The sequence below is a fragment of the Python bivittatus genome, unplaced genomic scaffold (assembly GCF_059951505.1).
Source record: "Python bivittatus isolate LINGU-HERP-01145 unplaced genomic scaffold, Pbiv_v1 ctg000070_np1212, whole genome shotgun sequence".
In the NCBI taxonomy this organism is placed as follows: domain Eukaryota; kingdom Metazoa; phylum Chordata; class Lepidosauria; order Squamata; family Pythonidae; genus Python; species Python bivittatus.
Window position 1 is genome coordinate 24241844 of NW_028277034.1, and position 24470 is coordinate 24266313.

Below are 24470 nucleotides of genomic sequence, written 5' to 3' on the forward strand. Positions count from 1 at the left end.
GCCACTATAAAAATGGATTTAACAGAGGCTACAGAAGAGGAACAGATTTTACTGGACAAAATAGAGACTGAGGCTGATTTGAATGTGGATCTGAAAATGGATTTAAAAATGCTAGACTACAAGACTACAAGAATGATATGGAAAAAGATACCACATTGGATGTATGAATGAAACCAGCTGATGTCTTAATAATTAAAGGGGATATACAAATAATAAATCAGAAGAGTGACTTGGAAAGCTTTCTTATCTTGGATTTACAAAAGAGAGGTGTTAAACCAATGTATAATTCTTTTTGTAGAGATACCACTACAGGGTACTTGCTGAAAGGAATTTGAAAACCCAAAAACTTATTTATGGTCCTAATTTGGATTTTAGGGCTTCTAAATTATAGTTTAGATTCCTAATGTTTATTTTCCTTTGTCTGGCAGTCCAAAAATGTTGTAATTGCACCTCTGTGTTTCACACTTGCTTTCGTTATGGCATTATGGATGGAAACTTAATACACTCACTGCTAATAACTTGCTAACTAATAAATATATCTATTTGTAACACATATTACAATTATAATTCAATGGATACAAAATAATTTGAAAATATTGAAAAGTTTAGAAATGTAACAACAGTGCTGGATGAATTCAGAACAGCTGCAGGCTCATCTTTTACAGTATTTTCTGTTAGTGTCTGTGCGAGATCATAAAACTCTTATGGGGCTATAAAGTTATCCAAACCATGAGATTATATTACAAGACTTTAGAACCATGGAGCCAGTAGTAAAGTTTATACCAACTTACATCTTATTTGTAGTCAAGCTGATAATTTATATTTTTCAGCTGAATTAGCGTATATATTTGTTGAACATTATCAAGTAAGGACAACAGTTTTAAAATACTTCTGTCAAATGGGTGAACCCAAGAGAGTTATGCAGCTGTGTAACATCTTCGGATGAAAATAAATCATAGTAGCACCAAGTAATTTATGAATCATAAGGGTATTTTTTTTTCTTCCTGTATTTATAACCCGTCATAGGAAAGCATTCATCTGTACAAGCATCGACAGATGGAGGTACTTGTAATTCTGTATCCTTACAAAGTTATAACTGGTTTATTTTTGTCTGATCATTGGGGTGATAACTGCAAGTTTTTGCTGGTGGGGGAGGGATATAAACTAGAATAATCTTGTCTAACTTCCATTTGTCTAGTTCCAAACTCACCATACTTTAAGCAATATGTTGTATGTAAAATGAAATTATTGCAGGCTTTCTAAATCAGATATTTTCCAGATACAGTGGGCATGCAGTTCTGGAATTCCTGGCTAACAAGGCTGAATTAGTTGGGAATTCTGGAAATTGCAACCCCAACCCATCTGATAACTACAAAATTAGGGAAATTTGGCTTATTGTATGAAGCCCTTTGTGTTATCACAATTCAAATATAAAACTCATAATAAAATAATTGAAGATTACTTTTAATTGAATTTCTGGGAATAGAAAAACCCCGTCCCAATTCCTTTAACTAAAATATTTATTTTTTAAAATGAACAATAATTATGCATTATTCAATCACTTAACGTTTCTAGACAGCTTTCAATAAATTATATAAATAATGTAAAGGACAAACTAAAAGTTTTAAAATAAAAACAAGCATAAAGGGACCAAGAGCAAAGGATAAAAATACAGATTTTAAAAGTGCAATTACTTTTAAAAAGAGCCAGTTTGGTCTAGTGGTTAAGGCACTGCTAGAAACTAGGAGACCTAAAGCAGGACTGTGGGTTCTAGTCCTGCTTTAGGTATGAAAGCTGGCTGAGTGACTTTGGGCCAGTCACTCTCTCTCAGCCCAACTCACCTCACAGGGTTGTTGTTGTGGGGAAAATAGGAGGAGGAAGGAGTATTAGGTATGTTTGCCACCTTGAGTTATTTATAAAAATAATATGCAGGACTAAATTTTTTTTAAATTACATAACGTTGGTGCTCTCTGAATATATTTGTTTACCAAGGCTTTTTGCTAAATTTATCCTGCTAGATCTCCACATATTTTTTTAAATAATTGTAGGTTTAGAATTAACCCATTAAGTACTTCTGCTTTGGTGATTATAATTGGGGATTGTTTTCAACAGTGAAAATATTGGAAAAAGTGTTCTAATGAACATAAATAAATATAATGAAGAGACATAAATAATATAAACAAGTTACAGAAAAGAACTGAGCAAAAAAGTCTTCATTTGGTGCGAAAAGACCATAAAATTGGTACCAGGTTAATGCTTTTTTAATTTCTATTTTTGTTGATCAGTACCATATTTTTCCGACTATAAGATGATACTTTTTTCTAAAATCCTTACCCTAAAAATTGAAGGGCGTCTTATTCAAGGAAGTCAGCCGAGGAGAGAACTGCGCGGTGGCAAAACTGCCCATAATTTGTTTCTGCAAAGAGGCTTCCTCCTATTGCTAGCCTCCAATCACGAGTGAAATAGCTTGTCTCCCAAACAGACTTCCTCCAATCACGACCCTGATGTAACTGACGTCAGCTGATGCTGAACAAACCAATTAGAGGAAGGCTGTTTGCAGAGACAAGCTATCTGCAGTTTCACTCGTGCTTGAATGTAATCAGTTATGCAAAAGAGCATGGAAATAGAGCTGCAGAGAGACCGTTTGGACCTCCTCCCACCGAGTGTATCAGGTCAATGTTAACTAATTACTAAATAAAAATGTGTTCTGCACTATCTTTAAAATATTGATTTTTTAATTTTGGGCTGGAAAAGTGGGGGTCGTCTTGTACATGGGGGTGTCTTATTGTCAGAAAAATACAGTAATTAAAAAACATTGTGAAGTAACTGAAAAACGTAAACCTGCAATGCATAAGGAAAAAAGTCCACTAAAAAGTCATTAGAAAGAAAATGATAATAAACACCTTCGTATTTGCCATATATTGCTAATAGTAATAAGCCTGTTGCAATTACAATAAGATAATCCTTCCACCAGTTTGATAGAATTGAGATTTCTGCCTCTGATGTTTCATCATTTAAATTTTATCAGCAACCTTTTCTAACTTTGCAATTGAAGAGGCTTTGTTAAACCACACCATAGATTATCTAAGTTTTTCCAATGATGAGCAGTTATTTTAGCTGCTAAGATTAAATAAATGGTAAATACATAATACTTAAGGTTCACTCCTGTAAATAAATGCAGTAATCTTAACTCTGGGAGCATTCAGTTTTTTGTTTGGTAATGACCCTTATCTCACCAAAAAATTTATGCCAGAAGGGTATAGCTTTATTCCATGATCATCAGTTATGAAAGAAAAAACCTTTTGTAGACATCCTTCCAACATCTGGAAGAATACTTATATGTGTGTTAATCTAATTACAGTAGAATCAAATACCAATAGCTATAATCTTCCACTTAAGCTCTTGCAGTGAAGCTGAGGTCAAGCCACATGATTTTCATAATGCCGACCATTTTGTGTTCTGTATATTTTTACCAAAATCAGTATCTTAAGTTCCTTTAACCCAAAGGGAAGATCCCCTATTTTTAATTACAATAATAGCATATACATCTTTGGAAAAGTTCCTTTTGGTTGTTCTAGATAGTTAAGTATTAAATTCTTAACATTTGTAAAAAGGTGAATTGCTAAAGTTCTAATAACCTTGTTACCTAATAAAGTTGGTACCAGAAAAACTGTGATACCTGGTTGCCTGTTTGTTGTCTTATTCTTTATTTGAAGGTTCCCAATTGTTATAGAAATCTTTTATTCTATATGGGTTACATCCTCTCAAAAGTTTCATTTGAGTCAGAACATATTAATTACCTTGCTATATGTATGTTATTAAAAGTGTTAGTGGAGAAGTGTCCCTTATCGAGGCTATATATTTATTTTCCCAAATATGGAGCATTGTTTTTGAAAAAACAATAAACATTAATTTTTCTTTATTTTAGAAAAACATGGAAGAAGTATTGATTCATAAAATAACCTGACTTTGGTATAATTTCTGTTTGGATCCATTGTTTAAATGGGTTGCCAGATTAATTTTTCAGAAAGACGTTATTCTACAGCCAGGTTGCTCTTCTTGGTGTATACTTCCTTATTTCATTAGGTAGACTTTTTTAAGATAGGCTCTTTGAATATTATACACACATAGGTTCATGTGGAAAAGGCTGATCTTTCAGGTAACCTGGCCTCAAATCATTTAAGGGTTTAGTTCACAGCCTATGGAACAGTTTGTGCAAAACCTATAGGCTTCTTCTCATTCCTCAATTGATTTGCCCTCCAGCTGATTAGTACTAAGAATAGTTAGCATGGATAAATCTGCTCTTCTCACCATTAATCATCTCAGCAAATACACAGTAGAATTGCTGCAATAATTCCAATGAAACCTTTTCCACTTTCTTCTAATTTTTAAGTGCAAAATTGTCTCAGGATATCTACCAATAAAAGCCTATCAGTCCTTGGTTGAACAAAATTCTTTCTGTGTCTTACAGCTACCACAATACTGTTGTCTCTGATTTAATTTTGGACTTTCTACTGAGATTGCTAGTAAGGTGTCAGTGATTTCCTGCCTGTTGTGAAATGTAGAAAATTATCTCATTTCAGCAAGGTAACTAAAATGATCAGATAGTAATGAATCTTCAGATTGTAACAACTAATAAAAATTGATTTCAACTTAAACATTACTGTATTGCCATTTACTGTGATTGTATTGTCTTTTTATTCTCCAAAGTAAAAGACAGTACCTACTACTTTTTAAACTACTGTGTTTTCTAAAATTTTATTGTTATTTGTACTGTAAATAAATTATTTATGTACTGCTTATATTAAAGAAGAAGGTATCTGAAAGCAATTTGTGATGTATCTTATGGACTCACTACCAATTCTGATGCATCTGTACAGTATGCCTAGTGACATCTTGTCAACCCCATACAAGAAGCACCAACCAAGAGTACTAGCATATCTTTATTGTAAGGTTACTGTAACAGAATCTTGCATGTCTGAAAGTACCTCTCCCCTCCTTTACTTTTACTCTCCTGGAAACTAGGGAGGGTCCCTTTATGAAATGCTTTCTCCACCCCCACCCCTCCTTCAGACTCAGATTTTGCTTATCAGACTGTTGTCTAGGCTGCGGCTATTCCTCCTACCTCCTCCTCATTTCCACATACCATTACACATCTTTTGACCCCGCCATGCTCACTGTTCTGCTCATTTTGTTTTCAAATACTTTTATTTAAAAATCTAAATCAGAATGTAGTATCCTGCAACACAAAATACCAGCCAGACTACCCAAAAAATTAAGTGTCAGGCCCAGCCCAAGAACAATGGTGAAACAGTTCAGTCGAGTATAGTTCCTTTATCGCTTACACCTTATAGAAAGAATCTTGCCAAACTAAATCTATACTACAGCAACTAGTGAATATACCCTGGAGATTCTAGGGAGTGGCAACCCTGAACCACTTTCGCTTCCTACACTCCCCTTGAGGACTGCATTGTCTCTTGTTCCCCTCCTGGAATGCACCCCCTCCCTCATGATAGCCTTGATCTCTCACATCACTCTCCTCCTCATAGATACATTTCATCATGTTAAGATCCATATCTTTTCATAGTATCTCAATATTTGACATAACATCACAAGATGTACCTGATTAATTACACTATATTTGAAGATACATTTTTAGAGAAAAATTAAGTGTGTAATAGGTACACTAGCTGTGAGAATTTGCAAATGTTTTTCATATTTGAAATCTTATGCTAGCTTTCCATCTTCTTTGTAAATTGTAGTTGAATTTAAGTCATGTGATTTCACAGTTTCTGCATTTTCTTACTCTCGGTCTGTGTTGTAGGATGCAGAAAGTACAGAATGTAAATAACCTTCATACAATAGTATTTCAATGTTTCACTGAATGTGGGGGTGGGGACTTGCTGCTAGCTATCCTAATTGATATGTTAGTACCCATATGGCCAAGTCTGATGCTTGATTCATGACATGTTAAAAATTCTGGGAATGCTTGATGGTTCAAGGCCAGATAGTAGCTTCCCATTACAGCAGTGCTTTCTGCTGTGTAGTGTATGTAGTGCAGGCAGTATCATTTACTCTATGCAGTGTATGCAGTATCATGTAGTAGTATATGCAGTATCACTCTGCCATTCTGCATGAGATCAAAAGAGAAGAGATGCATTTCTGAGCTCCCTCTCCCCTTTTTTAATAACAGTAGCTGCCAAGCCCTTTGGTCAACAACAGTTGTAAAATCCTGTCAGAGCCACTACAAGTTAGGGTGGGCAATCTGCAGCCCAGCAACTGCAAAAAGATACTGATTTTTCTTTTTTATGATTGTCAGAGCCCCATATAAGCCTGATTGCTAAAAACTGCTGACATAATTTCTCACCCTTTTGAAGTGGTGAAATAAAATTCTAGTGTAAGTCTTAAATTAGGTATATCACAGGAAAAAGATAACTTCCCTCCAAAACTGCTCCTGCTCACACTGAGGTGGTTGCACCTTTTTTCCTCACATTCTACCAGCCTTGTGCTCCAAATGATAAGGACAGCCCTTGCCCACTAAAAAGCTGCTTTGCTGTAAAGACAGAGGTTATTGAGTATTGTCCATTGAATGCTCCTTTCTAGGAGGACCAGGAATAGGATAACTACAGTGGTCTAATAGTAAAATGGTATTGTATCTGTATAAATGTATTTCTTAAAAAAAAATTGGTATATTATTTTAAAGACTGCAAAAGATGAGGATTCAATTGTTAATTAATCCTATTGTTTTCCTAAAAGCAATGATGAAATTGTATGGAAAGGCAAGCTCACAATGGGCATCTGAAGAATGAAAGTTAGAAATAAGTTAGATATAAAAATTTGGAGGAAGAACAAGGACAGTGTAGTATAAACAAAAACAATTACAAATGAAATAAAGCTAGAAAAAATTAAGATGTATATCTAGGCTGTTTATAAAAATGGATAGAACAAATAAAATATCATAAAGAGCTCAGCAGGGAAACTGCTGCTCTGTTGCCATCTTAGCTTGGCCTCCAGCAATTAGAAATGTATTATTGAAAAGCAGAGGGTAAGTCAAGGTTGTCTCTGACTTAGGTAGCTATATATTCCTTTTTGACAATAAAATGCTATTATATTCATTTTTTCCCAGAAAAAAATGGGATTATTTCTGAATTAGATCTGTTCCCTCAAGATGTTCAAATTTCTGTGCTTGGCTTTCTGAGAATAAAAACTCTTGATAATTTAATAATATATAATACCTTAATTAAATGTTACAAAACAGGAATACACTCAGTTATAAAGGTTAAAATCCATGAACAAAGGTATGTAAATGCAAAAAATATGAGGGAAATTCTAATGTTTGATGTCAATAATAGAAAGACATCTGAGGATGTATTGGTTACTCCACACTGTTATTTCTACTAAAACTACATATATAAAACAATGCTTTCATAGACTACACAAAAAGCAAAATATGTTTTAGTTGACAGAGGTGTACACAAACAAAACAAATGTCAGATACACTTTTTTGAACTGTAAAATCCATAGCAATTTTTGAAAAAGTTAATAGACATAATAAACTCTAAAATAATTTATAGGTTCATTAATTAATTTTTGACCAGCTGGCAGCAATCGACATTGGGTAGAGCTGGATAGGAGACAACCATATTTCTCTTAGGAAAATTTAGACAGTTGATACCCAGAAGTAAAAGGTTGGCAAAAAACAAACAAACAAACAAACCCAAACAAACAAAAAACTCTGATTCAGAACAACCATAACTTCCACTACCTAAGTGGAAGAATAGTATCTCCTAGGTTCATCCAGACTGCAATTGTGGATAAATTTATTGACTGATGAAAGAGAATGAATTATTGACATATGAAAAAATAGGTGTTAGAAATAGCATGATAGTGCAATTATGAATGAATGAATGAATGAATGAATGAATGAATGAATGCAATAGCTCTGTATTGATTAACGTTATATATAGTAGCTTTATTTCTTAAACAAGTCCAAATGATTGTCTATTTGTTTTGTTTTTAATTCATTATCATCTCTGCATACCTCATTAGTTTTTGTATTTTACAGATTAATATTGAATAAGTTGATTTCAATGGAAAACACGTGAGGGTTCTGGCCAATCATTTCACTCCTGTTTCTGTATAAGAGTTCTGAACAAGATAAGGTTTACTGTATATTACAAAACCAGCTGCAGTTCTGTGTCTGATATAAAATCTAATTAAGCCCCAAAGTTCTCTCATTTAGCATCCAGTCCATCCTGTCAAACCGATAAATTACTTGCATGTAAAATTGACAGGAAAACCAGTTTGGTGGAGTGGTTAAGGCATCAGGCTAGAAACTGGGAGATCGTGAGTTCTAGTCCCATGAAACCAGCTGGGTGATTGTGAGCCAGTCACTCTCTCTCAGCCCTAGGAAGAAGGCAATGGTAAACCATTTCTGAAATCTTGCCAAGAAAACTGCAGGGACTAGTCCAGGCAGTCGCCAGGATTCAACACTGACTTTAAGGCACAAATATATATATATAAAATTGACAGACTGTTAGGATTAATCTGATTTTACTTTAGCAAGGTACTCTAACTGTTTCTTAGGGCCTTGTAAATATGAAAATACCTTAGTATGAAAAGTATCTGCTTAAGCTTCTGGTATGATTGATGCACTCTTTTATCAGTCAATGCCATTTGTCTGCTTTAAGGTATTGTTTGGATTCCACAAAATGTTTCTTGTAAAATGTATAGATATGTGGAGGTATATTTAACATTTTCCCTCCAAAATAAGCTATGTATTGTATAGAAGGGTCTATTTAATTATTATGAGAAATATTTTAGGGCTTACTTTGTATGCAAGCTGCCTAGACATCTGAAACAGCTCTAGGTAAAGCATTTCTACAGTTATAGCAAAACCACCTATAAAAGTCTCTTGAGACAATTGTATCTTTTCATTTAGAATGTATTTTTTCCCTAGTACTTCAAGGCAAATGAACATCAATAACAGAACAATTCAGATATGTTTTGCTGTATTGAGTGTCAGTATTTTTTCTGATGGAGAAAATGTATTTGAATTTCAAGGAGTGAAACTGAAGATGTCCAAAAGCATTCATCTGTAGTAACTGGGAGATCCAAAATGTCTTGGGAAGCACTCTAAGGTTGCTGGCAGCTTAAATACAATCTGTCTAGGCACGTGCACACTTGTTGACTTTTCTGTTGTTTGCACATTGCAAAAAAACTGGGATGCTAACAAGTATAAAACCATTCGATAAATGCAACCATATAAATTAAAATCTAATGATTCATATCCTACTCTTGGCAGTGCTTCACTTCTGAAGTTTTGGACCTTCTTTAGGGAGAGATAGGTCTTGAAACTCATTTGTTTAACTGACAATCCACTGAAAAGTTTCAGTTGATGTTAGATATCATTATGGAATATAGAATAAAGAATGATTCTTGAGGCTAATTTGGAAAAGTTACATTTTTTTAGTTCTTTTATTAATGCCTTTCTAATATCATCTACATTTTATGTATAAATTTATATTTTCTCAAGCTTACTGTTATATGTAAAAGTTCAGTCATCCCTGATCAAATTATAAGTTTTAGTGAATCCCTAAATGAACAGAAAGCTGACAGAACCTCTGCATGGTATAAAGTTAAACACAATATTTTTCCACAAACTTGAATGTATACTTACCATTTAAGTGCAAGTTGTTTATGAGTACAGAATAAGAAAACAATGAATATGGCAGGTGCAGAAGTTTTGACATCCTGTCAGTCAGTACCTTGTAACACCTCTTGTGGCAGAAATAGTGTCCAAAGTTGTTCTGTAGCCAGCTAAGAGTTCTTGTATTCTATGGGTTTTAGGGCCCCCCATATGCAGTGGTTTGCCATCTCTAAGACTGGTCCCCTTCCCTAGGTGAGAGCTAGTGGGGGAGGTTGGTTAGTTAAGGAGGGTGTGGTTTGAGAGGGGGCCTTGCCCAGTCCGGTGAGAGTGGGTGGGGGGCTGGTTATGATTTTGTTGGGTGAGTATGGGGGAGGTGGTTATTGATAACCTGGTGGCGCTGAGAGCTAATGCTGAAGTGCCTCAGGGGACTTGGTTTCCCCTTCCTGGGATGGATCTTGTGGAGGATAGGTGGAGATCCTCGACCTTGGGCACCAGGACGGTTGGAGTGGGGGCCGTTGGAATCTTGGATTGGGTGGGTTGGAATGTCACAGTGGTGACGGTCGGGGTAGATATGGTGGGAGACAGGGAGTGGACTATTCTCAGGGAACACAGTCCCTATACTTATACCGGTTCTGCGTTCTCTGTACTCAACCCCTGTGCTCAGTCAGCAGATTGTCAGAGGCCCTGGCTTCCAGCTGCTACCTGTACTACTAAATGCCAGGTTGTTCTGTAATAGGACCTCCCTCATTTGTGATTTAATCACAGGCTGACCTGGCATATATTACTGAAACCTGGCTGGACCCAGAAGGGGGGGTCCCCCTCTCAGAAATGTGCCAACTGGATTTTGGGTGTGGCATCAGCCGAAATCTCAGGGCAGGGGTGGTGGTGTGGCAGTTGTCATCCGAGAATCTCTTAAGGCTTTCAGGGGCACTGGTCCATAGGTTGCCAGATGTGGGATCCTGTTTGTTAAGTTGGGCTCTTGGGATCAGTTGGGATTGTTGCTACTGTACCAGCCTCTCTGCTGCATTGCAAGCTCCCTGCCTGAGCTACTTGATTCCATTTCTAGGTTGGCGGTGGAGTTCCCCAGACTTATGGTCTTGGGGAACTTCAGTCTGCCTTCTCTCGGAGTGGGGTCAGAGGCAGCTCAGGAGTTCATGGCTAACATGACAGCCATGGGCCTATCCCAGGTCATCCAGGGCTTGACACGGGACAGCGGTCACACACCTGACCTAGTTTTCCTGTTGGAACAGTGGCAATGTGATCTGGAATTGGGGGAGCTTTTAGTGTCTAGCTTGTCATGGTCAGATTACTATGAGATTTCTTGGTGCCACTACCTGCAGCAGGGAGGCAGGACCTATTAGATTGGTTCGTCCTTGGCGACTGTGGACCCTGATGAATTTCAGAGAGAGCTGGGGGCTGTTCCTGCTGGTCTGCTCTTGGCCCATCTGGGGCCCTGGTGGCTGCTTGGAATAAGAAGGCTGCTAAGGCCTTGGATCAGATTGTGCCTACACAACCTCTCCCCTCTTGTGGATTCCATCATTCCCCATGGTTCACGGAGGAATTGAGGGAAATGAAACAAGAGAAAAGATGTCTAGAGCGTTGCTGGTGCTTGATGAGGGAAAACTTGGCTGAACATGTTAGAGTCACTATTAAGGCCTACCTCATGGTGGTAAGTGTGGCAAAGCTACAATACTTCTCCACCCTTATGGCATCCACAGATAGCCATCCCACAGCCTTCTTTCAGGTGACACGTGCCCTCTTGGATAGAGAGAGCTTGGAAACTTCCCTACAGGGCCACGCAGAAAAATTTGTGCAGCATCTGTCGGACACAGTCACTTGAATTTGTTCTCAGTTGGATGCTGGCATTTTTGCAGGTCCTAGGGAGATGTCCAGGGCAGAGTCTTGCCCTGTTATCTGTGAACAGTTTGAACCTGTTTGACCTGAGGAAGTGGACAGAGTTCTTATGACTGTGAGCTTGGCCACCTGCTCTTTAAATCTGTGCCCTTCCTGGCTAACTAAAGCTGCCAGGGAGTTGTCATGCAGGTGGGCTCTAGCAGTGGTGAATTCTGTCCTGAGTGAGGGGGTTGTTCCTCCACCCCTTAAGGAGACACTGGTTCATCCCCTCCTCAAAGAATCATCACTGGTTCCCACCATACTGAACAATTTTCATCCAGTGTCTGAGCTCCTCTTTTGGAGGGAAGATAATTGAGAAGGTAGTCATGAAGCAGCTTCAGCGGACTCTGGATTAAGAAGATTAGCTGCACCCCTTTCATTTGGGGTGGATATAGGATGGAAACGGCATTGGTTGAACTTTTGGATGATCTCTGGCAGGAGCAGGATGGAGGTTGTGCATCCATCGTCACTCTATTTGACTTCTCAGCAGCCTTCGATACTATTAAGACTTTCTGGATTGGCCCTGGGAATTGGGGGTGGTTGGCACAATGTTGTGCTGGTTCTCCTTCTTCCTCTGGTCATTTCTAGTTGGTGGTGATTGGAGAGGAGAGATCCCCCTCTTGGTTCCTACTCTGTGGGGTTCCACAGGGTTTGGTGCTCTCCACTCTCCTATTTAATGTCTAGATGAAGCCATTGGTGATATCATCCGTCACCATGGGGTGAGATATCGCAGTACACCGATGATACCCAACTATACCTTTCTGCCCCTGGCGACTTAAGCAGTGCTGTTGATGTCCTATCCCAGTGCCTGTAGTCTGTGAGACCCTGGATGGGGAACAACAGACTTCAGCTGAACCCTGGCAAGACTGAGTGGCTCTGGGTTTTGGGGCCCTTCGGCTCAGGGACTATGCCATCTTTGGTACTGGATGGGGTTACACTGCCTCCAACAGATCTTGTGTGCAACTTGGGGGTCCACCTAGACTCATGACTCCTGCTGTAAGAGCAGGTGGCAGTCATGGTTAAGAGACCTTTTGCACCAGTTGCACCCATTCCTGGACCTCTGCTCACAGTCACTCATGCCCTGGTAACCTCCCAAATGGACTACTGTAATATCTTTTACGCAGGGCTGCCCTTGAAGAGTATCTGGAAGCATCAGCTGGTGCAAAATGCAGCAGTGCAGGCAGTTATGTGTGCCCCTAGAATGGCACATGTTACATTTTTGCTCCACAAGCTGCATTGGTTGCCAGTTTGCTTCCGGGTCCAATTCAGGGTGCTGATTTTGACCTTTAAAGTTCTTCATGGCATGGGACTGGGCTATTTGAGGGACGGCCTCCATCCGATTACATCTGCCCGTCCCATCAGGTCTGGCAGAAGAGGTATGCCTGGGGATCTCAAGGCAGTGGTGAGTTAATGAGATGGTCGCATTGTTTTTAACATCAATTTCCTTCACTATCTTGTTATTAATAATATTGCTGATGTTTTTCAGTTGTAGTTTTTTAACATTTGGATGTTATGATTGTTTTTATTGTAAGCCATCTAGAATCACTTTATTGTGAGATGGGTGACTATATAAATGTGAAAAGTAAGTAAGTAAATCTCAATCTCAATCTCAATCTCAATCTCTCTCTCTCTCTCTCTCTTTCTCTCTCTCTCTCTCTCTCTCTCTCTCTCACACTCACTCACTCACTCACTCACTCACTATCTAGCTGGGGTTATAGTCCCCCTCTCAGAATTTAGAGATAGGCAAGGAAGAAGCAGGCATGACAGGGATTCTACGAATGCTCTCAACTGCTGTATGTCAGAATAACAGAATCTTGAAAGACTGTGTAGAGCTGTTCTCTGCCCACTTACAAGGAGCCTCAGTAGCCATCTCCTTTTCCCTTGTGGTACTGTCAGAGCCTCTTTTCTCTCACACTTTGCCCAGCAGGAGAAGTCAACACTAAATATCAAGATCAAAACAAATGACAGATGGAGGAATGGGAAACCATTGCCATACAATGGGCGGGTGGGCGGGTGGGCGGACGAACGGACAGACAGACAGACATAGATAGATAGATAGATAGATAGATAGATAGATAGATAGATAGATAGATAGATAGATAGATAGATAGATATTGGCTCCATAGGTCAAATCTGTTTATCCCGCCCCTGCACTGCAATAAACTGAGAGCCACTAGTTTCTCATGGAAGTAGTGGTTGAAACCTTTACAGTGATAATGTAATAGATCAGTCTCTCTCAGTCTGTTGCTTCTGAACTTGCCATCTCTAGACTTTTCAGCTTTCACTTCTGGACATTTCAATACAAAATATACTTTTGGTGGTTAAGATATATTCATTAGTAATAAAGATGTCCAATATAGTGTATTAGTAAATTAACCTTTATAAAAGTGATAATTTTAATGTATTTTATTGAGATTTAGTTCTGGTTAGCTTTTTGATTTGTCATATTATAGAGTAATATGACTAAACATGTCCATTTCTGAATCATTGCTATTTTTGTCTTTTTTCAGAGTTTGAAGTGTCTGAATTAATGATCCTGGAAGACTGATGTGTTGTGGAATTCAGGAGGAAGGCAGATGTTTCAGTAGTCTCAGTAAGTAAAAATCAGCATGATTTGTTTGTTAATTTGGGTAGGGGGAGGTACTTCCATGGAAGTTACTTTATGTGAGATGGGCAGCTATATAAATGGGATAAATAAAATAATTATCCCTTGATTATTTAAGTACAGTATAGTTTATTATCTAGAAAAAGGACAACAATCAAATTAAATGACATATGATCTAATACACACACACACAAAAGCAAAATCAGTGTATGTAAAAATTTCCATTACCATTGTATAATACTTCCAATTATCCGACTGCCTGTTTTTTTTCATCTTGGGAATCCTTTTGACAATATAAAATATCCATGCTATTTGGGTTTAAATAATGAGAGTTCAATGTAGTGTTTGACTTCTACTGAAAAACTTATGGTCTTACAGGTCTTAGAGTTGCACTCTTATGGAGCACCTTTTAAACAAAACTTTGCCCCCCCCCCCGTTTTTAACTACAGTTGTAATTTACTCAGCTGTTTAACTTACACATTATTTTAAGCCAAAATATGATTTATTTGATCTTGGCTTAGTATGTGTGCCACTATAGTAATTGTAGTTCATGATCCATAGTTCATGGTTTAGCATGTTGTGCAAATCCAACTAACTGTATTTCAATAAATAAATGTCACATAATGATCACACCCATTGTTTTGAAAACCTATGGAAAGAAGAATGAAGGTACTGCACTGCACTAATTATAAATATAGAAATATCATGATTTGGATAACTTTGGAAAATTTCATTCCCCTCATCCACAGCCATGTGTTCTAGAGACAGTTTAGCAATTTCTGGAATAAATTAACCCTAACTGGAAGAAGTTCAAGGTGTCTTGGATTTGCTTCCAGTTCAGACTATTTAATTCCATGATCTGGGAGGAGGTTTGGTATGGTTGGAATGGGAAAGAAATTAGAATATTCTCTAGAGTATTCCATTTCCAAATTGGTGAGTTTTGCACATCCCAGCATTAATCTAACTGGAGCAAAGAATCTATTTTATCCAGACAAGCTATTATATGTAATATCTGTTAATTCATATGTCTAAATTGACTGGCAGAACCTTTCCAGATATTCAGCTAAAGTTCTCAGGTATACCTAGACATTTCAAGGATTGAACCAGGAACTTTAAGGCATGAAACATATGCTTGTCATGTTTCATCCTGTCACGGCTGTAAATCTAGGCCTTCCAGGGTCTCAACTCATTATTTTGGAATTGGCTCATTTGGCACTAGACTCTTGAATACAACTCAGCTAGCAGATATACTTTATTGTAGGCAAAAATGAACCCAAGCGCAAGAGAACATCTGCCTACTGTGGTCAGGTCCAATACATATCTCAGTGTTTCTGTCAGGTTCAGCCCAAGAAACTTAGCGGGACAATTCAGGAACAGTTCAGTTACTTTATTAGCTTACACCTACTAGACAGAATCTCGCCAGACTAACTCTAACCCCCAACGACAGCAACTAAACACTGAATTCCTTAGGGTGATGCCAGTCTCCTTCTCTTCACTTTCACCCACTCTAGTTAAGGGCTGAGGAGATGCTTGGGATTCCTCTCCCCCTCCCTATGACCTTGGATCTCCTCGCTCATGTCTTCCATCACAGTTTCAGAATATAAATTCTAGGTTTCTTTCTCCTTTGTTTCTGAGTTAACAGATACTAGGCTATTCTGTTCAAGACTGTAGAAGACAGTTATGTTTTGTTGATGATGTAATTTGTGAGAGCTGGTGGCTACTCTAGTTTCATTCCTAACAATATTCAACCTATCATTATGAGCTGTAAATCTGTAGACTTCCAAACTCAGCACTAGTATACAAAGTCATTAGGAAACACAAAAATGTATGCAATTTGAAAATAACTTGAAATACCCTTTCATCAGACATTTGGTTCACTTCCTCAGCTTTTCATCATTAAACTACATTTCTACGGAGTCCTTGGTGCTCTCTGAGCTTGGTTGTTTGCTTGCAGACATTTCATTACCTGACTAGGTAACATCATCAGTGCTAGTGAGTGTGGAGTTTGCTCCTGTTTATATACAGTAGCTGCTGTATATAAACAGGGAGCAAACACCATACTCACTAGCACTGATGATTGTTACCTAGGCAGGTAATGAAACATCTGCAATCAAGCAACCAAGCTCAGAGAGCACCAAGGACTACTACACAGTTCAACCCTGAGCTACATATATTCTCTTGTATTGAAACTACATTTCCTTTGTATTACATGTTTTTCATTAAAATACACTTCTCTGACCTTGTTGATCCTTCTCTCTTTTCTCTTTTCTTTTTCCTTGTTCCTTTATATAGCTTGTTAGATTGTAAATTGGGGACAGGACTTACAATATTTTTTAATCCTTGTGCACACTTAGGAATTTTCTAGTTGCATATACTTTTTCAGCAAAGCAAATTAGTGATTTCTCTAACAGTTAGATAACCAGTATATTTAAAGGTAGATATGATACTGACATTATAGCTTACACTGGCAAATATATTTAGGATATGTATTATAAAATTATTTGTTCTTTATGGTTTGAATATTGGTTTGCCATTTTTAATTACTTAATTGATACATAAGCTATCAGTAATCATTGGTACATAAGATATCAGATTATGCATTTGTTTCTGTTGCTATAAAAATAAGGAAAAAATGAGAAAGCTGTGCTTTTTCATAACTTATTACAAATCTGACTGTTTAGCTTCCTTTCCCCTGCAGTGCCAGTATGCCCTGGCAGTAACATAGCTCAGCTGATGATATTATCTCATGCACCAATTGTGGGTGGTTTTCATTTAGTCAACTATATCTCAGAAACTTGATAGACACCATGAAATGGTATTGCAGCTGATGTTTTGCAACAAATAGTGTTTGAACATTTGATTTAATTTGTATGTTTTGCCTTCTCTATTGGCCTCCTATTGGCAGTGTAAACAGCTCTGGCAATTGCTTTATTAGTTATATTGTGAAAAGAATAAAAGAACTTTCTGTGTTCAACTCTGGGCTTGCAGTGGAAAAAAAATCTTGGTGAAATTCCAAGAAATAATATTTAAAAAGTAACACTCAGACTTTTAAAAGTTTATATTCTGATTTCACATGAGATATGGAGTCTAAAGCTTTACTCCATGAAGTCTGAATTATTCAGCATATACTTGGCAGTTTTTTGATATGTTAATTATACAGTAAGATCCCTTTGCTTCTTTAAGTTGAGAATTTATTTTAAAAAGGTCAGTGTTTAGTTGGCGTAGTAATATGTTTTACAATAAAGGAAAATGGAGATAGGGTTAGAACTCAAAGGTTTCTGTATATAATGTAAGTTAGAATAAACATTTGCTTGAGAAGGGTTGCTTAACTGCTTTATTTAAAGGCATTGGTCTCCATATGGCAACTTATTTGCTATGTCTTATAGACCTCAATAGGAGCCACTAGAAATCAACGTTATCTCTGTAGCTTTTTACCGGATGCTGTATCCTGGTGTCAAGGGACAGAAATCTTGCAAAATTATTTAAAGACAGCTTTATGTTTGACATGAAAAGAAATGTGTTGTATGGGAATAGGTGCTAGATCCATCCCTTCCATATTCCCATCTTGTTGTGTTTTTTTGCCTCTGGCAGTTTTCTGTCATCACAGTTCCAGTATATAGTGGGAAAATACCATTTAAGTCACTTGTGTGCAGTAAGGGCTTTTCCTCATGTTGGTGGTAATATACTTTCCTCTCATCTTTGAGCTGGGATAAAGTATGATGGTGTGAAAAATCCTACCTCCATAGTCTCTCTTCACCACAGCTTGGCTGCCTGTCCACTGTAATGCAAGGTAGTTTCAAGGCACCCATTGGCAGAATCCATACTGTCCTTCTCTTGATCAGTCTTATCTACAGGCAGGAAAATAGCCACCAATCATTTCTCTGATATTTTATGGTTTGTTTGTTTGTTTGTTTATTTGTTTGTTTGACAGCTCAGAGTTAATATTGTTTTGGGCATTATATGCTGAATGGTGGGTGGCCACTGGCTGGCTTGGTCAAGGTGTCAATAGCACATGGAAGGGTGGGAAACCTCTGAACCTCTCATGACGGCATCCACAAGGTCAGGAGGAAATGCAATCCTCACTAGGTAGGGAAGATTGGCAAGAAAGAAGAGATTGTTAGTAAATACTTAGCTTCAGCCTTGGTTGCTTGTGTTAACCTATGGTAACCTACTCAGTGAAAATCAGAGAGAAAAAGAGAGCACCAAGAGAATGGGAGGCACCTTAGCACGTAAGCCCAAGTAATTTAAATCCTTCTGGAAGGCTTTGTAATTCCTTTTAATTTGCCACAACCAGATGGTGGTAATAGTGGTGAGGGGAAGCACTGATTCCTCCAGTTCTACAATGGAATTCCTCATATCTCTGAAGACAAGAGATTTGTTTGTTTTAAGAAAAGTACTGCTCCAGATTATCTTAAAAACATAGGGGCTTGTACTGGGAAAAGTTGTCAGGGAAGGAAGGGAGGGACTGCACCAGCGTAAGCTTCAATTTTTATAATGCCTGGCCAGCGTGGCTTTGATTATCATAGACAAGGTTAGGGTTAGCAGGATTCTGACAAGAATATATAGGAAGTGAAATGTATAGTTTTAATAAAAAAAAATAATGAATACTTGTTTCTCAAATGAATCTCACAAATCCATTTGATTAACTGCCTGTTCAGGCTGCAAAATAATTTTTTAAAGTTAGTAGCATGGAAAAACCTCCTGCCGAAATTCCAAATATGTGTGAAACTTTGTTTTTATATGGTCAAAAGTATACAACTTGTAACAAGATCATACTGTTACCAAAAAGAAGGAGAAGGAGGGATAGATAGAAATTGTATTTCCTACCCTAAGCTATTTCCTTCTAGCCCTTTATGTAAAGTGGGCAGGAGAAAGAGCAGAAAAAATTTGAACACTGATTGTTATAAATTGAGCTTGCATTTGATCCACTGCAGTTGCTGGAATTGTTTTGTAACGACTTTATTGTTTTGCAACAGTAAATTTACTCATCTGAGCCTTTCTCTCCTGGGAAATACATTTTTGCAGTCCTTTGTCTTGCCAAGAGAGGCCTGACAATATGCACCAAATAGAGGTTTCATGCTGCCATCTAGTTACTGATGTCTTAACTGCTCTAGGACTGGTAATGAAACATCAGCTTGATTATTTATGTTATGGTGGCATGTAGGAAAGCTGCACAACATTGTTTGTTGCTGCAAACATCATGTTGATAATTTTCAGAAAGACATATGTTAATGTCTGGCTTAATTAAACTTTGTCAACACAGAATTTCAGGCTGGAGAACCAGATCTTTATCTTAAAGCTGCATCAAGGACTGCCTGTGAATTTTGGGCCGTGGCACTCAGGCAAGTTCTGAAGACCTGTGAATTAAAAACTGTCAGCTTCAGAGACTGATCATGGATATCAAAGAAGAGAGAACACCAGAGGAAATACAGCAATTTCTTCCATCTGCACAACCAGATAGTCTTGCAGAATTTAAACTCACAGGTAAGTATGCTATCCCTTGTATCATAATCCTGTGAATGCTGTTAGAAAAATTATTCTAAGTGCCCAGGTTTAGATGAAGTTATCTTAATTTCTATAGAGTTTTAAAAACATTTTACTCACTTTTATAACATGTCATGGAGAAAAATACAGTATAAAATTCCCAGTTTACAAATTGGCAACAGGGTTGGGAGATAGATTTGTCAGATCCAAATCTAGTATCCCAGCCTGCTGAACCATGTTGATTGTGCTTTTGAATCTTTAGACATATAACTTTAAAAAGTTTAGCTCAGTGTGCTCATCGTAGCTCCATTACAATTTAGCACACTGCTTCAAAAAGCTTCACAACAGCTAATGATGTAGTAATGGCTGTATTTGCTGTTCCAAATGAATTAGCAGAAGTCTTGATGTCCTAAATTGAACATAGTGGTTTTGACAGTAGTCTTCCACAGACTAAGAAATCAATTTATTTGAATTTGTGAGAATTTAGAGAATCTAATTTCATTTTTAAAATTCTGTATAATTTAAGTTGTAACCTTACTTTATTTGCCTTGGCATATACAGCTTTTTAAATTACCATCTTTATAGAGTTCAATATATAGTAATGTGAACCTGTTAAAGTGAATGTAAATTTTGGTTTTCATGATTATAGGGAAGTATTGAGCATGTAATCTGATTAGTATGGTGATACAATGTGTTTGTTGGGTATAAATACTCCTAGTTAGTAAAATAGTGATGGATTTAAAAAAAAAAAGATGGGGAAGTGCAGGCTCTTGTTTGATAGTTTACATTACTGGTGAATGAATCCTTACTGAATCCTTTCCTTAATGTTATAACTAATGTAATACTAAATATATATTCTCATGTATGAATAATTTTATAATAATATAATATAGCATTGTAATGTAACAGTATATATGCTTTCACCAATAGGTCTCAAGAAGACTGTTAGTGAACCAAAGTTTGAATTCAGTCTTGGTAAGACAAAATGTTCAATTTATGTTAATATTTCTAAAAAGTCTTTTTATTTTAGAAAGTCTGAAAAGGAAGTGATATTTCTGAAAGAATTTGTATAATGAATCTTGAAAACAATTATCTAATTTCTCAATTAAATCCTGTTGTGCTTCTTTTTATAAATGAGCAACTTAAGACTTGAATTAAAAAATCCCAAACCTTGCATATGAAACTTGTGGTAGAAAACCTATGAATTCCTACCTTTGTAATATATTCCTCTCTGCAAAAGACAGGACTTAACATTAAGTGATTAATACACTGAAGTAAGAATTATGTATAGGTAAGATCTGAATTTTAAAATGCAGGATCTTCTTGAATATTACCTTTTGCAATAGTATGTCTCTTTGGGAAAGTGTATCTTATTAATTGATTCATGCCATTATTTTTATTCAGTTGATATACTAACTTAAAATGTTTGATCAATCAGACATACTAATTCGCTGAGTATGTCTTCATAGCCCCATAAACTTAGATGATAAAAAATACAACTATTCTTATTTAACAAAATTTTAATGCTTTCATAAATATCTAGTTATTTCATTTTAAGAAACTTACTAACTTTTCAACTTCTATTTACTGTACAGTTTTCTAAGATATGTTTCCTATGTGATTATATCAAATATATCTCTATAAGAATGGCTAGGGTAAATCCAGGAATGAAGGCAAATTAAGGTTTTATAAAATTGAGAAATACCTGGTCTAAATAACCATCTTAGTACCTTAGCTGTTCTGTAACTGTAGTATGAGACAGTAAAAGGGGAAATGATTTTTATATTTGGGTAGGCAAACTCTTTATCAGTAAACATATAACGTAAGATTTTTGTCAATAATTAATGGGATAAATCGTGGAGACTCATACAGTAGCCTGCTTCACACATTGCTTTAAGACATATTGTAGTTTGTTAGTTTGGGCTTAATGTAATCCTGGCCACTGTAGTTGAAAAATCTATAGACTACTAAAACTCTCGTGTCTTTAACCTTCAGCTGGGCAAAATGGTGCGCCATAGGGCAACAATTTTTGTACCAAGGTACTCCAAATGGGCTAAATTACATAATGCATCCAAAATCTGGGTGCCATTACTCCCATGGGATTGAAATTTGGGAAATTTGTGGCTGCTTCAACCCTGCTGCACTGCTGTGCTACCACGGTCTGCCCAGGTCACGGAATCATCATGGGCATGCCCTCAACCTCTATCCCACCTCCCACTGTCCCCGGGCCCATTCGGCTGGTAGGAAGGCCCAATGGGCAAGCAACAATTGGCTGCTTTGGAAATGAGGTGGAAATGTGAAATCTCTTAATGGCCGTGGGCATTGAGGGAAGGACAAGGGAGTGATTTGGATGCCTGCTGGTGAGGGATGGCTAGCTGAGGGGTGCCAGTGGGTGACAGATGGGCCCTCTTCCTCGCTTGAGGGAGGGGGCCTTTGGGGACATGCTGGAATGGTGGGTAGGGGGGCAGTTTTCCTCATGGTCTGCAACTACCTTTGTTCTACCTCCTTCCAGCAAAGTGGCAGGCGGTTCCACAGGTCAGCTGAGGAAGAGGAGGCTTCACCAGGGTTCTCCTGAGGGTCATGAGGGAGGGCAAACAGCACAAGCCTATATTATATGTGGAAAGGAAGGGAGGGAAGGAAGGGAGGAAGGAAGGGGGAGAGAAGGAAGGAAAGAGTAAGGAAAAGGAAGGGGGGAGGGGGAGGGGGAGGGAAGGAAGAGGGAGGGAGGGAGGGAAGAAGGAAGGGAGGAGGAGGGAAGGAGGGAAGGAAGGTTGGTTTCTGACGTTCCCTGCCAGCTTCCCACAAACAAAGTCAATGGGGAAGCCAGCAGCAAGTCGTAAGTTGTTTCCACTCCCGCTGCTTTTTTGCCTTTGGTCATTCTGTTTCTCTGTGTAGGTAAGGAAATATCTCTGAAACAATGACCCAACGGGTCATAGGTTGTCTAGTAAGCCACTATTATTTGTTCAACAAACCTATCAAGCCATAATAGGATATCTGAACTTGGACAGTGAGTAAAATGTGATTGAGAAATACTTTCTCAAAGGAGATATGGTTTATAGGCATACTATCTAACGTTCTCCAGATGTAATTTCAGGACTCTGTTTGGTTTTCTTGTGGCAAGCCGATGGCTGCACTTCACAAGTGAGCTGAGACACTTTAATTTGTTCCTATTTTATTCATTTTAATATGTTTAATTATTGAAATTATAGTTTATTTCCTACTTTATATTGTTTTATGAGGTTTTAGATATAGTTTTCCCCCAGAAGCTGCTGGGTTTTTTTATCAGTAGAAGATATAGTGACACTCTTTTATGTTATAGTTCTCTTCTCTTTACAGAGAAATACTGCAGTATTTCCTTCCTCTTGCTTGCCGTCCTTTCTTCCTGCCTTCCTTCCTGTAGATCGAAGAGCAGGTAGAAGAAATAAATCACCAGAGTAGGTGGAACATTTTAATTTATTTTTCCCATTTGAGTGGCTTCTAAAGGGAGGCAATTATCAATGACAAAGGAATCCCAGCAGCAGAATATGCTTTTACCGAAAATCTGTGCAGTAATCAAAGTGTATTAGATTTTTTTTTCTCATCTATTACTATTCATAAACCTTGCCCTGTTTTTGCAAATACCTTTGCTTTTCTGCTGAATAATATCCTGAACCAGTTAGAGAAAGAGTTCCTGCAGAAATAGGCCATCTTTATAGACATATATAACAATATTCATCAGATAGAAATATGAAATTATTTTTCCCCAAAATAACCTCTGTATGTGGCAGGGGATCTTAAATTGCTGAGAAGAACAGAAGATGCATAGACGCTGACAGCCAGTGTGGTAAAGGTGTTGGATCCAGGTTCAAGTTCCCAGTCAGCCATGAAAGCTCCCTGGTGGGGTTGGGCCAGTCCCTGTCTGTCATCCAAGAGGATTATTCTTTGGGGTAAAAATAGATCTTGCACTTAGATATAAGCACATACCAAATAAAAATACTAAATACTAGAACAAAGACTGAGCAGTTCTGTAAAGGATTGCAGATGTTATTGTTGCAAAGGGTAATCCCTTTAAAGATTAGTTCTTATTTAAACAGTGTTTGTCTTTAACCCTTTTTCAAACACCTAAACAGGAGTTCTTTCTCTTTTATTCATTTCCCCCTTGTTTTTCCCATTGTCTTTCACACGTCTTACAATGTAGCTCCCTTTCCCTATCACCTTCCTATTTTTCCTACTCTTTTGCTCTCTTCTGGTGGGAGAAGGTGTGTGTGTATGCATACACACACGCATACACACACACACACACACTCAGGAGTATTTGTGAGGTTTTGTATTTGAGAGTGGTTTATCTATGAGATACAGAATGGTTGGTATATACAGATAGGAGATCAATTAACTTTATAAATTAAGCTCTTTATTTTACAGATAATAGTAATTGTTAATTGAATTAACCTTTTTTTACTTCTGTTTCTTGGGTGGATGGAGTTGGTCCTGCCCCTGCCTTTTTTGGACTGTGGTTTATGGTAGATAAGATATACACACTTAAATATGAGCCACATGCAAACATTTGTGAAGTTGGGTGATGTATAAGGTTTATTTCAACTGGAATTCAAAGCTTTAGGATAGGGGAGCTGCATAGTGCAGTATTTTGTGCGTAAGTGGAGGTGTAGGCGGGCAGGCAGACAGACAGAAATCTTTTGCTTTTGGGCATATGTTTTAGTTTTAAATCTGTTCACTCTAATAGGGTAAAAGGCTTGTTAGTTAGCTTACCTGCACATTTTGGACTAAAATCAATTTTGGGAGATTTATTTTGCATACTGTTAAACTATGTATTAAGTCAAAAATCTGTGGATATCTGAACTT

At 37.5% G+C, this 24470-nt stretch overlaps 1 protein-coding gene across 8 annotated transcripts in view; it reads left to right on the plus strand.

Moving 5' to 3' along the window:
- The window catches only part of INPP4B (inositol polyphosphate-4-phosphatase type II B), a 256059-nt gene that overhangs the window by 66954 nt on the left and 164635 nt on the right, over positions 1-24470 (plus strand). For 4 of the 8 annotated variants that reach the window (XM_088132815.1, XM_088132817.1, XM_088132816.1 and 1 more), the window contains exons 3-5: positions 14053-14135; positions 19411-19631; positions 20562-20606. In XM_088132815.1, coding sequence (XP_087988941.1) covers positions 19541-19631; positions 20562-20606 — 136 coding nt within the window. In that variant the 5' untranslated portion in view covers positions 14053-14135; positions 19411-19540. Of the gene's footprint in view, positions 1-14052; positions 14136-19410; positions 19632-20561; positions 20607-24470 lie in introns of those variants that run through there. The other 4 variants (XM_088132820.1, XM_088132812.1, XM_088132813.1 and 1 more) reach the window with 2 other exon arrangements.